The 14,148-nt window shown below is 33.9% G+C and overlaps 1 protein-coding gene across 15 annotated transcripts in view; it reads right to left on the bottom strand.

Moving 5' to 3' along the window:
• The window catches only part of CCDC158 (coiled-coil domain containing 158), a 139,154-nt gene that overhangs the window by 88,259 nt on the left and 36,747 nt on the right, over positions 1-14,148 (bottom strand). For 9 of the 15 annotated variants that reach the window (XR_013168416.1, XR_013168415.1, XM_077143101.1 and 6 more), the window contains exons 3-9: positions 13,742-13,959; positions 10,123-10,232; positions 9,684-10,011; positions 9,244-9,320; positions 8,651-8,761; positions 7,937-8,051; positions 973-1,092 (exon numbers count right to left, since the gene is read on the bottom strand). Coding sequence is in view for 13 of the 15 variants with exons in the window: in XM_077143101.1 (XP_076999216.1) it covers positions 973-1,092; positions 7,937-8,051; positions 8,651-8,761; positions 9,244-9,320; positions 9,684-10,011; positions 10,123-10,232; positions 13,742-13,959 (1,079 nt within the window). In the remaining 2 variants the exon portion in view is untranslated. The remainder of the gene's footprint in view (positions 1-972; positions 1,093-7,936; positions 8,052-8,650; positions 8,762-9,243; positions 9,321-9,683; positions 10,012-10,122; positions 10,233-13,741; positions 13,960-14,148) is intronic. The other 6 variants (XM_077143110.1, XM_077143108.1, XM_077143111.1 and 3 more) reach the window with 3 other exon arrangements.

The following is a 14,148-nucleotide window of genomic DNA, read 5'->3' as shown; positions in this document are numbered from 1 at the left end:
CTTAGAACTGTAAACTAACAACTTATTAAATTCCCCTTTTTAAAAGCCATTCTGTTTCTGGTATATTGCATTCTGGCAGCTAGCAAACTAGAACTGGTGGTAAGAATGAAAAGGAAGGATGGGTTTGAAGATCTCGCAGACATCTAATCTTCAAGATATAGGTACGATGGGAAGACTGCAATAGGTTAGGGAAAGAAGGAAAGGATTATTCCAAGGTTTAGAGTTTCTTGCACACTGCTGTCAGCTCTACCTTTACCACATGCTTATTAAGCCATCTTTTCAGATTACAAAGGATGGTTTTCCAGCAGAGTTCACTATACCCTAGAATAGGGTTTGCTAGTATGAAAGAAATGTATTCTGTAGTGCCACTAATATCACACAGAGGGGTACCAAGTATTTCCTTTCTTAAATTTCTCAGCCTGTAGTACCTCCAAAAGAGGGCCATAAGTTCTCCATTATCAGAGTGCTATTTTCTTTCTTTCTTTTTTAAACAAATTTTCTAGGTACATAATTTGTATATGTTTTGAATGTTATTTGGTTTCAAAATGAACATTTTCTGCCACTTCAATTTAGCTGTATACAGTATCTAATAGAAAGACTATGGCTATTTAAAGATCGCCTTCATCTAAATTGTTCTGTTTTAGAAAAATAAAGTATACAGAATATTACATTTTTATTTTTTATTTTTTTAACATGGGCAGGCACCTGGAACCAAACCCAGGTCTCTGGCATGGCAGGCGAGAACTCTGCCACTGAGCCACCATGGACTGCCCAGAATATTACATTTTTATATACAAAATTTGAATAGTGTCTAGGATGTTCTATTGTGTGCTATTTTTGTGTTCTATTTTTAGTTTTATAAGTTAAATTTATAAATTAATTATAAATTATAAATTAAACTAGTTTTGTGAAACATTTTGGTGAAAAACTTCTGAGAATTAATTCTAATCATATTTTAGACCATAATCCTACCAACAGCTTTTGAAGCTGATCGTCCAAATTTCCAGATTCCTGACTGAACTGATCACGTTCTGTCCGTGCCTCAGTTAGCTCTGAGTTGGCAAGGACTAATTGTTTCTCCAGCTCTTCTATCTAAAAGGAAAGCACAAATCAAACAGAGTCTGACTACACCAGTGGGTAATATAAAACATAGCCTTATATATAAATGGTATTATTTGGGGGACAAATTAAAGTCTATTGGGATGTGTTTTACAAAGCTTTCTGTCCGATTTAGTGTCAAAGAAGTAATAAATACATATTTTTATTTTCTTAAACAACATTAAGCAATCCACTCACACCACCTTTCCTTTAAGAAGTAAAATATTTTAAAAGTGAATACCAAAATTCCAGTCTTTGATTTTTACAGCAGGCCCCAGGCAACCAAAGTTTACACTGCTCAAATATTTTCAGTATTGGAAGTTTGAAGCTAGACAACTTCCAATGAGGCAGAGGCTCTACTAGCCAAAACCACAGTCCAGAAAACTATAGGAAAGATTTTCAGAAATAATATATAAATAAATAAAAATGATTTTCTCTTACTGGTTCTACTCTGGAGTCCCTCAATAAATATTGGGAAAACAGGATTGAACCTACAGCATCAAACTTGTGATCTCCCTGCCAATGCTTAAAGTTATAAGAAGTACCTCTGACCTTCTATACTCTATAGACGATCTATCTAGCATTTGGTCAGAAAAAAGTCAACTTCAAATACGTTATTGCTAGATTTGAGCATTGTCTGTAATGCATCTCTTTCTTATTTTCACATTACTCAGGATTTGTCTTGAGTAAGTCTTCTGTAATCTGGAATTTGGGAAAGCCTGATGTGACATAAATAACATGCTGCAGAGCCCATACAAATACACTATATACTTAGAACAACTGTTTTGTTTTGGAATATCAGCATTTCAATAATGAAAGGCGGTGAATATAAAAGAATGAATGGTAATAGTAAATACTCAATAAATATTAGTTATTGTCACTATGATAGAGTCACTATATTGTAAAGGGATAAGTGAATAAAGTATAAATATATGTAAAATATATTTATTTATGTATTTTACATATGTAAAATATACATGTATAATTGGAGACAATATCCTTAACTTTTCTAATTCTCAGTTTCATCAATTATAAAACTGAGACAAGAGCACCACTTTAAAAGGATCATTATAGGCTATTTTTCAATCATCCCAAGGCCACATATATGATCTATTTGAATATGCATTTCTATAACATATGCCATAAAACTCAACAGTGTTAACAGCATTCCTACAGCTCTTAACTTCTTAGTTTAGTGTAAGCTAAGATCTCAGACTCTGGAAATGAGGTTTGGATTTTAGCTGAGCCACACAATATCATAATTTAGATAATGAGATATTAAAATGAGAACATGACGACACTCAGTTTTATATAGTGGTACTGATCTTTAACTGTGATGTTTATAACTATTATTTAGCATCTACTTTTCAGTAATAAGAAATCTTTCATATTTGGATAAAAGCTACATAGACTTTCTTACATCTAAAGTAGCTATTAAGCAGGCTTCCAAATTTAGTCTATTCAGATTAAAACTTATTGGTTTGAATGGTTCACTGTGATTAAATCTTTAAATCAGAGAATATATGAGCAATACTAATTTTTTCTTGATGACTTTATTGCTTGTTTTTACCTAGACTAGGCTCATTTAAGATATTCATTCATTCAACACATATTTAGTGATCATACGCTATATGGTATATGGAATATATATTATATACATGCATATATACAATTATCTCTTTGATAATGATAAGCACAAATGCACAGAGACTATATATATCTCTCTACACGTACATAAATGACTTAAATGTATGAATACAGGACTATGAAACAATTTTATATTTACCTACTGAGTAGTATCACAATCTACAGGGATAAAGATATAGACTTTCATTTTTACATTGGGTGTATTTTCTAACTAACTTTGCATTTGATTATATTCTGCATATAAAAGGTATTTCACAAGAATTAGGTAACATAAAATATTAGGTTATCAATACAAATGTGTTTATAGATTTAATCCTAGAAGGAAGGATTTTAACTTCCTTTAACTCTTATTAGGGTATACATAGAAAAAAAATTAACCGTCTGTAGCACAATGAACTTGCTAAGAAAAATGAATGAATAATACCAATCAATATAATCTCCTCTGCTCTATTATTATCATCAGGAAAGACTAAGTCAACACCCACTTAGTAAAAACATTAAGAGTACTTGGGAAAGAAACACAAACTTTTACTGTTTAGAGCTTGCCTGGCAAGAATGGGAATACAGACACAATCAGAGAGGCGATATGAGCAAGCCAAGAGAAAAGCATGTTAGGTCCTGCTCCAAGGTCTGTCACATAATTTCTGAGTCTCTATTTTTTTCATCTATAATTTGAAAAAGGTATTCTAGAGGACCTCTCAAGTTCTTTCAATTCTGTTTGCAATGCCCATTTACATGAGAAGAACAGTATTAACAGAGCTGAAATCATTTATATTCCATCTCTCTCTAGAAACAGAATATGGCCATTTGCACTATAAAGTTAACAAAACATATTCAATTTGAAAAGTTAATCATATAACAAAAGTGGGTATTTTCTACTCCTAGGCTGGTATGAACCATTTCATCCTTAAGCAAAGATTTGTATATGTGCTTTAAAAGCTGAAATTAAGATTTGCTATTTTATGTCTGTTTTTATTTGTAAAAATTCTAGATGACCATTTTGTAACATTAAATTTGATGGTCAAATATGTGAGATATAAAAAAATAAAAAGAAAACAAGAAAAGACTCAAGTCTTATCGTTCCATCTAAGTTTATTAAGTATCAGAAGTTCCTCCAGACCCTTTCAGGGACATTTATTTTGTAGTTGTCAGTATTGACTCAACTGCTATAGCTTGCTTTTACCTTTCACTTTTTAGAGTAACAATATTTATATCAATTAATCAAGCAAAAAGATAAATGGAGAGTGAAAGGGAAAACCATTGAAGTAGCAGCTGAGCTGATACAAACAGCTGTAAAAAAACAATATAAAGAAAAGCCTTTTAAAATGCCCAGAATACATACTGATATCTGAGATAAAGCAAAGGTTTTTTCTTTTTCTTTCTTTTTAAATAGCAGCACGGTTTTCCCTTTCACCATCTATGAATCTACTTTTTGGTCTGGATAACAGAAAAATGTGTGGGATCTCATTCTAATCTTACAGTGATTTTAGAGATTTGACCAATCATTATAAACTAGGGTTTTGTTTTGTTTTGTTTTTATGACTTGGTTAAAAAAGCCTAGACATGGGCTAATGAGGATGTTGCGGGCTGGCATGGAGGTGCACTGGCAGAACTGTGCAAGGTGGTTTGAACAGAATCTTCTTGCACAGTTTACAGCTCCAGCCAGCGCTACTAAACCTTCACTTTCTGAGTACCAAATTTCAACTGATTTCAAAGGAGGAAGATAAACTCAGAATCAAGATCATGAGATGTTTTTGTTGTCAAAAAGCGAAAGTTAAGAGTAAAGCCAAACTACAGAGCCAATAGTGACAGCTTCTACGGGTCCGAAATCGTAAAGGGGAATTCTGGAGGTTCTCCTAAAACAGAAAGAGAAGAATAGAAAAAGCATTACAGTAAAACACTTTCATAAGCTACAAAAGCTACATCTAAAAAATCTTTTGAAACACAGTTTTTATTTTCACCAACATGAAAATACTTTTTTACTTGAAAAGAAACACTGCCCAGCTAAAATATTTTCTTTTAATTTAAGCATTCTAGTTGGAAATGTAATGTCATCAATCTTTTAAAAAATAATTAACACTTTTTTTTCTGAAGGTCTGACCTGATGATAAAATACTATTACTGCCTTGATCAGATATGTTGGTGTGTATTTTTTTCTCACATAAATCCTTTTTTTTTGCATGGGCAGGCTCCAAGAATTGAACCTGGGTCTCTGGCATGGCAGGCAAGAATTCTACCACTGAGCCACTGTTGCACCGCCCACAAATCCACTTTTAACCACAGCTTTTACATATTGTTTATTTTGTTCTTATTTTTATTTGGACAGCATAGGCTAACATGTTCCCTGAAGCACTGTAAAGAAAATAGATTTTAAGATTTTAATAAGCTTTAGCAATGTAAAGCCAAAGTATATGGAAATGAAAGAAATTAAGCAAAAGAATTTGTGTTAGAGTCTATATTCAACCAGTTATAACAAAAACATTTCCCAACAATAGGATTTTTCATGAGCACAAAATGAAACCTTCTTTTGATAACTTACTTGATTTTCCTTGCTCAGTTCTACCATGTATTAATGCAATTTCATGTCAGAGGATATTTGCTTCTGTATTAACAGGGCATAATAAACATCTCAGTGTACCCTGACTAAACTATAAGGAGTTGCTATTAAAAAATCCTAATTAACCAGCAACTAGATAACTCTATTAGGATCAGTAGGTTGTATTACAAAGCTCAGTGATCTAGATTAAAATTAATTAAGGGTAAAGCTGATAGTCTCTCTTATTTCTATGCCAATTACTATTTAAGACTGTTAGAATTCTTGGCAATCCATCATTTACACTGATGGATTATAATATGCTTGTATCTATAGATTACAAAACATTTATATAAAAAGTTTGTAGTCATTCTTCTAGATCTTATTCTTCTACAATGTTAAATATATACATTTTTTATAAGAACTCAGAAACCACGTTTGTATTCTTTAGATGGATATTTCATAATTTGTTGAAATTTCCCACCACGCCCAAATTTAGTTGATTAACTTGCCACTGTGTAACAGACCATATGTAAAATAAATACCAAGTGATGACTTATGAATAACAGGGATAATTTTTCCAAACAATGTTACAGCAGAAAGCTATAGTAATTACAAATTATGCAAAAAAAAACAAATAAAAAGTACAAGTGAGTTTGAGCTTCATTTGGCATTTTGCAGCTTTTCAAAATGCTACTTTTGTCAATAAACCATGACTAATCTTTTCCAAATGATTTGTGTAATTACTTATGAATATCAGATATTGAATTTGACTATAATACGACAGCTCTCCTACATCTTCTCTTGCTATCAGATTGGCAGTTACCACTTCCACCAATCTACCTAACTGCCACTAGACCTAAGTTATAAAGCATCCCCTCCCACCCCATACATTACTGAAATAATGACCACCCTGCTGCTTCCTGAAGGGTGAGGTCATAACGTTTCGAGTATGCATGCTCTACCCACAATGGGGTAAACATTCCTGCTATCAATAGTCAAGGAGAAAGCTAGTTCCTAGAAGAGAACTAAGAACTCAGAAAGTAGGATTCAGGCAGAAAAGCACCAGTGTTTCTCTCTGGGTTTTGGTTTCTGGGGTTTATCTTTTATGAAGTCTAAGACTCCATAAGGCTGCTTTTAAGGAGCAGAGCTTAAGTGGCCTTGCCATGAGGATTTAGGCTAAGACTAAGGAGGTTTTGTAGGGCAGTGTCATTCAAACAGCAACCTACCAGTGAATCACAGAATCAATTTAGTGAGTCCTAAATCAGCATCTGAAGAGAATGGAATATGGTGTGCTTCAGATGTAATAGGGATAAATATTGTTTTCGTGAAATTTGTTTCATTTTTATGTGTGAACTGAATCAGAAAGGAAACTACATTTTTTACTATGGTAGGGACCAAAAACGTCTGAAAGCCACTGCTATAAAGGCTAAAATCTTATAACTGAGATAATACAATATTGTGTTACTCTTTATCACTCAGACTTTAGTAAAGCCTTGTCTAAAATTTCCATCTTGTCTTAGAGACTAGAGAACCGAGGCGAATCAGCCCCCTCATGTGGCCAGCACAGGGGAGATGTTGGTAATTAAATGAAAGACTGCCCAGAAGACAGTAAGTGTCTGGAAGAATTAGTATTGCAGTATTCAGTCGCCTCTTTCCACACGGAGCTTTCTTATTTTTCTGTTATTCTAGAGAATCTAAGTTATTTTATAAAGGAAATCTCACAGCTTCTTTATACTCTTACTGTTCCAAATCAGCCAACATGGGAGAAATTGGCTAACAGTGACGGTCAGAACTGTACTTGAATTGTACATGACTATTTAAGGGTCTTTTACAGATAGGATGATGAGATATAGAATTTATCTTCTAAATTGGGACACCTCTGACAATGAAAGGTGGCATTCACAAAACAAGCCACTGGCATAGCAGGAATAAACTGAGACTGACCTAGGCAAATAGGGGTTTATAGTCCCCCTGCCCACAGGGAATAAAGAACATAAGCTCCTTCAAATGGTCGTTCTTCGCTTATGTTTTAGGGACTCAACTGTTTCACAAATGGTTGGAATTCACAGAAGCCTGTGGTCTGGATAAATGGTTGTTAATGGTTTTGAATAGTTTCGCTTTAGCTATGGAAAGTGAGAGAAGAGAAACATCAAAATATTAAATATTCATTAATATCTGGTTTTAAATGGAATTATATGATGAGAGACTAAGACTAAGCTTCCTAATTATTTTTTAATTTAGGCTAATCTTAAAATTAATTACATTTTCTAGCCATATGATGATTAATAATTAGGAATTGCCATAAGGTAGGCCCCCAAAGTATTAAGTTGTAAGGAGAAACCAGCTATACTCAAGTATTTGTTAAAGGTAAGCCTTGTAAAAATAATTAGATGATCCTTTTTTAAAATTTTTTTTCAGAAACAATTGAGCATTCAAAAATATTGTTCTGATAACTTTATTTGTATACTTTAAATAAATATTATCAGCAATTTAACATAGATAATTTGACAAAATATATCCTATTACATCTCATGTACTGCTTTTAATTTGAAATTATTATTTTGATTACTCATTTTCAAATAAACTATTAAAATATATAGATTTGAATCTGTGTATAATAGTCTCTGGAAGTAGAGCAGCAAAATCTAAACGTACCTTGTCTTCATACATCCTTTTGGCTTCCCTTAATTCAGAACGTAGCTGAGAAACAGTAGATTCCAGGTCACTAAGCTGACGCATATACATTGAATTTTGGTTTCTTGCTTGTTCTCTAAGGAGGGTTTAGAGGGGCAATAAAAGCAAATAGCAAACTAAAAATAAATGTGATACCTAACAGTACTGCAGCTTTTAGACACCACCACTAATTATTTTACATGATATTATTAGACCAATAGTATTTTCTTTTCCAAAACTGTTATTAACGTCTTTAGCACCAAAATGTTGCTAACTGCTGAGGCAGTGTGACTGGGCATATAGGAGTTCTTTATGCTATTTTCTCTCTACTTTTGTGTATGACTGAAAATGTCCATGTAAAAAATTTTAAAACATCAACACAAATTATAAAATCATATACACAAACACATTATATATGTGTATGTGTTTTATTTATATAGTGTGGGTGTTTATCACATCGGTTGAAATATAAACAATACTTAAGACAGCAATCCCAAGAGGCCCAAATATTTACAGTAACACTTCTGATATGGTCACATAATATTTTCTATATGTTAAGTATCCTTTCTGTTCATTTGAAAGAAAAGTTTAACTTTCCTGTGCAATCAATTTTTATGCCATTAGTACAAAAAATTAAAATCATATCTCTAAAATGAAGATTAATGACAATCACATTCAAACTATCAGTATACATACTGAATGATTTCTAGTTGACTCTGAATACTACTGGCTTGGCTTCGAGCACTGCTAGCTTTCTCAGTAAGTCCTGCTATTTCAATTTCATGTTCATTCATTAACTGTTCAATCCTATAAGAAGAATGGGATAAATGTCATTCAATGCAGAAGATTTTGCCTGATTATAAGTTACCCCCTAAATTAACGATTTTCAACAGTCTCATATTTAGTATTATTATTTAGCTTTGAAAATGTTATTCCTTTTATGAAAAGTGTCTACAACAGGACTAGAAACTCTTATCCACACCCTTTGGAACTCAGAATTTTTTGGAGGTTACAAATTTCATATATTCTATGACATCCCCAGTGAGATCTAGGGCAGCATTTGGTATATCAAATATATTACTAATGCGACAAAAAGTTTATAAATATTCACACTAAATGATAAAGACTATTAAAAAAGCCTTACAATAGCTCAGGTCAGGTTTTGTCAACAAACTTTAAAAAAAAAAATCATGTTTCAGAGCTTTCTGGAGTTTAGAATTGTAGATGAGAGACTAGAGACCTATGGTTTAGTTTCACTCTGATTTTCTATAACTCAGTCAGAAACTTACCTATCTTGATGTTGTTGAAGGAGTAATTCTATTTTGTTCTGTGATTCAGATTTCAGTGCTTCAAGCTGATCCTCTACCTTGTTTCAAAAGAGACACTGATTTAGGGACTGGCAAATCTAAAGCTTAGAAAATGTGGAGATTTTCCAACTAAAGAAATGTTTCAGAATATGCAAATAGAAGTAATACTAAAATCAGAATCATTCTATTATGGAATTTTATTAGATCTTTTACTTTGGTTCTATACTCTTATGAAGCTACAGAGCTAAATCAAATTAATTTCCTTAATTTTTTAAGAAAGATCATTGTTGTACAACTTTTGTTATTCAGAGAACAAATATGAGTATTTGGCTTATGTTTCAGGTTTAAAAAAATTAGAGACCTAATACTATTCTTTTAACGAATTTTTAATATAAAATCGAAGTAGTGTTCTCACCACTTACTGGAAATATCCTCCCTTTAAGATAAGAAATCTCTGTGTCTAGTTCTCTTAGGACTTTACTAATAGCTGAGCCCAAGTTGCGGACATGGATAGTAGACATGGTCTCATGTTCATATATTTTCTTGCCTGAGGCTTCTTCAAAGTCAACTAGGATTGATCGGATTTCTTGAAGCACTCCCTCATGACTAAGCATCATTTTCCTCAGCTGTTCTATCTGTGTGTTGCTATCCTTTAGCATGTCCTCCTTAAGGCATCTGGCAGCTTCAAGTTCATGAACTGTATTTTGAAGCTGATTTCTTACATCCTCCTGGGACTGACTCTCCCTTCGTCTATGAATAAATGAAAGAAAAGAAATAATATTGAGAAAGTTCATATTCACACAATAGTTTTATACTATAAAGAATAAAACTTTAAAATAATTTCAGGTAAAAAATATGAACCTAATATCAGCCATGGCATCTCTCTCCATTTGCATCTCTTGAAGTTTTGTTTGTAAATCAATGACTGACTGTCTTAAGTAAAATTTTTGTTTCTCATGCAATTCATTGCTCTGAAAAAAAGAGACATGCAAATTAGTCTTCCTTAAAGGGACACATTTCCTTGTAGATACTAATTGTCAAAAGACTATATATATATTACTAATTTATGTTTATGTGTATTTTCTTCCCCCACCACTGCCATGGCTCAGGGTCTAATTAATCTCTTCTTACCTAGATTACTGGAATACCTCTTAACTAGTCTCCTTGTCTCAAGGCCTAGACTCTTTCAATCCATTTTCTACTTTAAAACCAGAACACTTTTTCTAAAACAAATCTGACTTCTGGCTAAAGACGGAAATGGGGATCAATTTTGTTTCAGAAAACAGGAGCATTTGATAGAAATTCTGTATATAGGAAAGTAAACTTCTTTTTCCTGACCTACTTAAAGTATCTGGCAGCTAGCAACCACTGCATCAAAATTAAGGTATTCTACAACAAATAAATTGACTAAGATTTCTAAAATCAGGCATTGAAGGATCTCCCAGCATAACAGTTGATGTCCCACCTAATAATCCTAAAGCAAAGCTATCCAGTTCTGCTCATAAATAAAGAGCTAACCATCTGCTTTTTTACAGCCTCACCCCAGAATATGAATAGAAAACCAAAGATCATTGAACATCTGAAGAAAAATTTGAGAATAAAAAACAGAGGCCAAGATTAAACAAAAAAAAAAAAAACACAAAACCTTAGGGAAAAAATGGTCTAGAGGAAATAAAGATAGATAATTAAAGGAAAAGAAGAAAACTTCTAAAAATGCATTCACAAAGAATTGAAGATGCCATAAAACAAGAATGAGATGCTCTAACAAAGAAGTGATCAGGGGACAAAAAAGTGTTCCTAGAAATTAAAAATATGTTTGCAGAACTAAAATGTCCAATTCAATAGAAATGTTGGATGTCCCCCAAAGTAGGAAAAGTAGATAAAAATTTTGAAAGAAAAGTTAAGAGATACAGAGGTTCAGCCTAGGAGGTGATATCTGGCTAACAGAAGCTTCAGGAAAAGAGAAGTGAGAAAACAGAGTGCATGAAGTATCAAAAAAACACAATCAAATTTCTCAAAGCTGGGTAGGCCATGGTGGCTCAGCAGGCAGAGCTCTCGCCTGCCATGCTGAAGACCTGGGTTCAATTCCTGGTGCTTGCCCATGTGAAAAAAAAACAAGAAATTTCTCAAAGCTGAAGGACGCAAATCTCAAGACCAAAAAGGGTCCACTGAGTCCCTAGCAAAATGACTTAGAAAAAAAAAATCCACGCCTAAACCATTATTATAAAATTTCAAAGTTAAAGAGAAGACACTAAAGCTTTCAGAAAGAAAAATCAATTAAAGACAGATCACCTTCTTGGGGTTCACCCCTATGAAACTCATTCCTGCAAAGAACAGGCTAAGCCTACTTAAAATTAGGCCTAAGAGTCACCCCAAAGAGCCTCTTCTGTTGCTCAGATGTGGCCTCTCTCTCTAAGCCAACTCAGTAGGTAACTCACTACCCCCCCACCCCCCACTATGCGGGACATGACTCCCAGGGGTGTAAATCTCCCTGGCAACATGGGACAGAACTCCCAGGAGGAGCCAGCACCAAGCATCAAGGGATTGAGAAAGCTTTCTTAATCAAAAGGGGGAAGGGGGAAGAGAGAAATGAAACAAAATAAAGTTTCAGTGGCTGAGGGATCTCAGAGTTAGAGGTTATCATGGAGGTTATTTTTATGCATTATATAGATATCCCTTTTTAGTTTATGTTGTAGTGGAGTGGCTGGAGGGAAGTACCTGAAACTGTTGAACTATGTTCCAGTAGCCTTGATTCTTGAAGACAACTGTATAAAGATATAACTTTTACAATGCATCTGTGGGCTTGTGAAAACCTTGTGTCTGTTGCTCCTTTTATCCATAGTATGGACAGATGAGTAAAAAAAATATGGATAAAGAAGAAATAAATAATAGGGGAGACAAAGGGTAAAATAAGTTGGGTAGATGGAAATACTACTGGTCAATGAGAGGAAGGGGTAAGGGATGTGGTATGTATGAGGTTTTTTACCTTTTTATTTCTCTTTCTGGAGTGAGGCAAATGTTCTAAAAAATGATCATGGTGATGAATGCACAACTACTGTTAGTATTTTGAGCTATTGGTTGTACACCATATATGGAATGTATGTGTGTGAAGATTTATCAATAAAAATATTTTTTAAAAAAAGATCATCTACAAAGGAACAAGAATCAGACAGAGATCAACTGCTTAGTATCAATACTAAATGCTAGAAGACAAGAACACAGTATATTCAAAAGACTGAGAGAAGGGCGGGCCATGGTGGCTCAGCAGGCAAGAATGCTTGCCTGCCATGCCAGAGGACCTGGGTTCAATTCCCAGTGCCTGCCCATGTTGAAAAGGAAAAAAAAAAAAGACTGAGAGAAAAGAACTTTCAACTTTACCCAAATTATCAATCAAGTGTGTTTGTAAAATAAAGTCATTCTCAGTTAAGGAAAAATTCATAAAATCTATCTCCCAAAAAGTCTTCCTTAAGAAGTTACTCAGAGATGTGCCTTGACTAAAGGAGAAAGATGAAGAAAGAGGAAGACAAAAAGCAGTCAGTCATGGAAACCACGGATAGGACCACGGAAGTAGTGGTGGGAGTTTCAGGAAAATAATTATATGACAATTCTAAGGTAAAACGAATGTATTCTGAACAAATGGACAGAAGACTCCTGGAGAGTACAGTAAGACAAAAGTAAAGGCATGAAGGCCTAAGGCCTATAATAGCATCGTTCATACAAGGAAAAGCGAAGAGCTTGATACTGGAACAGAGAGGATATAGGGACAGCAGGTCACAGGTGAGAATGAGACATGCAGGGAGAGGCTAAATCACAAAGGGCTTTATATATGGCAGTAAGAAGTTTGACTTTTATGCTGTAGACTCCTGGCATCCAACATGTAATTGTAAAGGCTGGTTAAAGCTGGCTTGATTCTACAGAAGGTCCACTTGAAATTTTTAGCAAAGAACTATGCACTATTTAACTAGCATATATGCACAAATATCTAAAAACATACCCTCTGCCACTGCTTTTGTAAAGAGAAGCAATATATCATGATAGCAGGACAGTAGGCATGAACCAATTATTAATTATAACTGCGGATGAATGGTATTAATTAAGGCACTTTGAGCCATTCAAGTTTCATAAAATTACATCATGAAAACAAGGCACTATGAATATTAACGAAAGGAAAATAAGTGTGTATACTTTTTTCTTTTTGTCTTTTTGCATGGGCAGGTACTGGGAATTGAACCCAGGTCTCCGGAATGGCAGGCGAGAACGCTGCCTGCTGAGCCACTGTGGCCCACCCTAGGTGTGTACACTTTTTATCAACCTAAATTCTAATACTGAAATAGAAAGTATAGGTCAAATTTAACAAGTTTAGCCAATAAATCATTGTTAATTTTTATTTCCAGGAAATTTAGGTTCTATTCCAAGGCAATGTGCCTCACTGTCTCCCCCCGAGTAGTACCAGGTCCTGGAAGAGAAGAATGCAACTCACTTCATTTAGTCTTCTCTGCAAATCTTTGACTTGATGTGAATATTCTTCCAAAACACGTTCAATGTGTTCCTTTCCAGGATAGGAGATGATTTTTCGATGAGATTCAAGATCTACTTCATATTTAGGGAAAAAAGGAATTTGTGTCAAAGTCCCAGTTGAAGATGTGTTTTCAATTATTGTACCACGAATAGATGACACAAAAAATGGGCTTGAAGAACCTAAATATTAAATAATTCATTAATTCATCACTTAACTTTTTCGTAAAATAATGTTGTGACAAACATTATGCTAGATCGATCCCTTATTGAGCCCTTAAGGAGTTCAAGGTCTTATATGAAAAACAGAAAAGTAAAAGGACAATAAGTTCTCAGAGAGAAGTAAGCACAAGATACAATGAAGATGCAGGC

Source organism: Tamandua tetradactyla, chromosome 24 (genome assembly GCF_023851605.1).
Source record: "Tamandua tetradactyla isolate mTamTet1 chromosome 24, mTamTet1.pri, whole genome shotgun sequence".
NCBI classification, from domain to species: Eukaryota; Metazoa; Chordata; class Mammalia; order Pilosa; family Myrmecophagidae; genus Tamandua; species Tamandua tetradactyla.
Note: the sequence above shows the minus strand (reverse complement) of the source record. Positions and strands in the feature narration are given on the sequence as shown.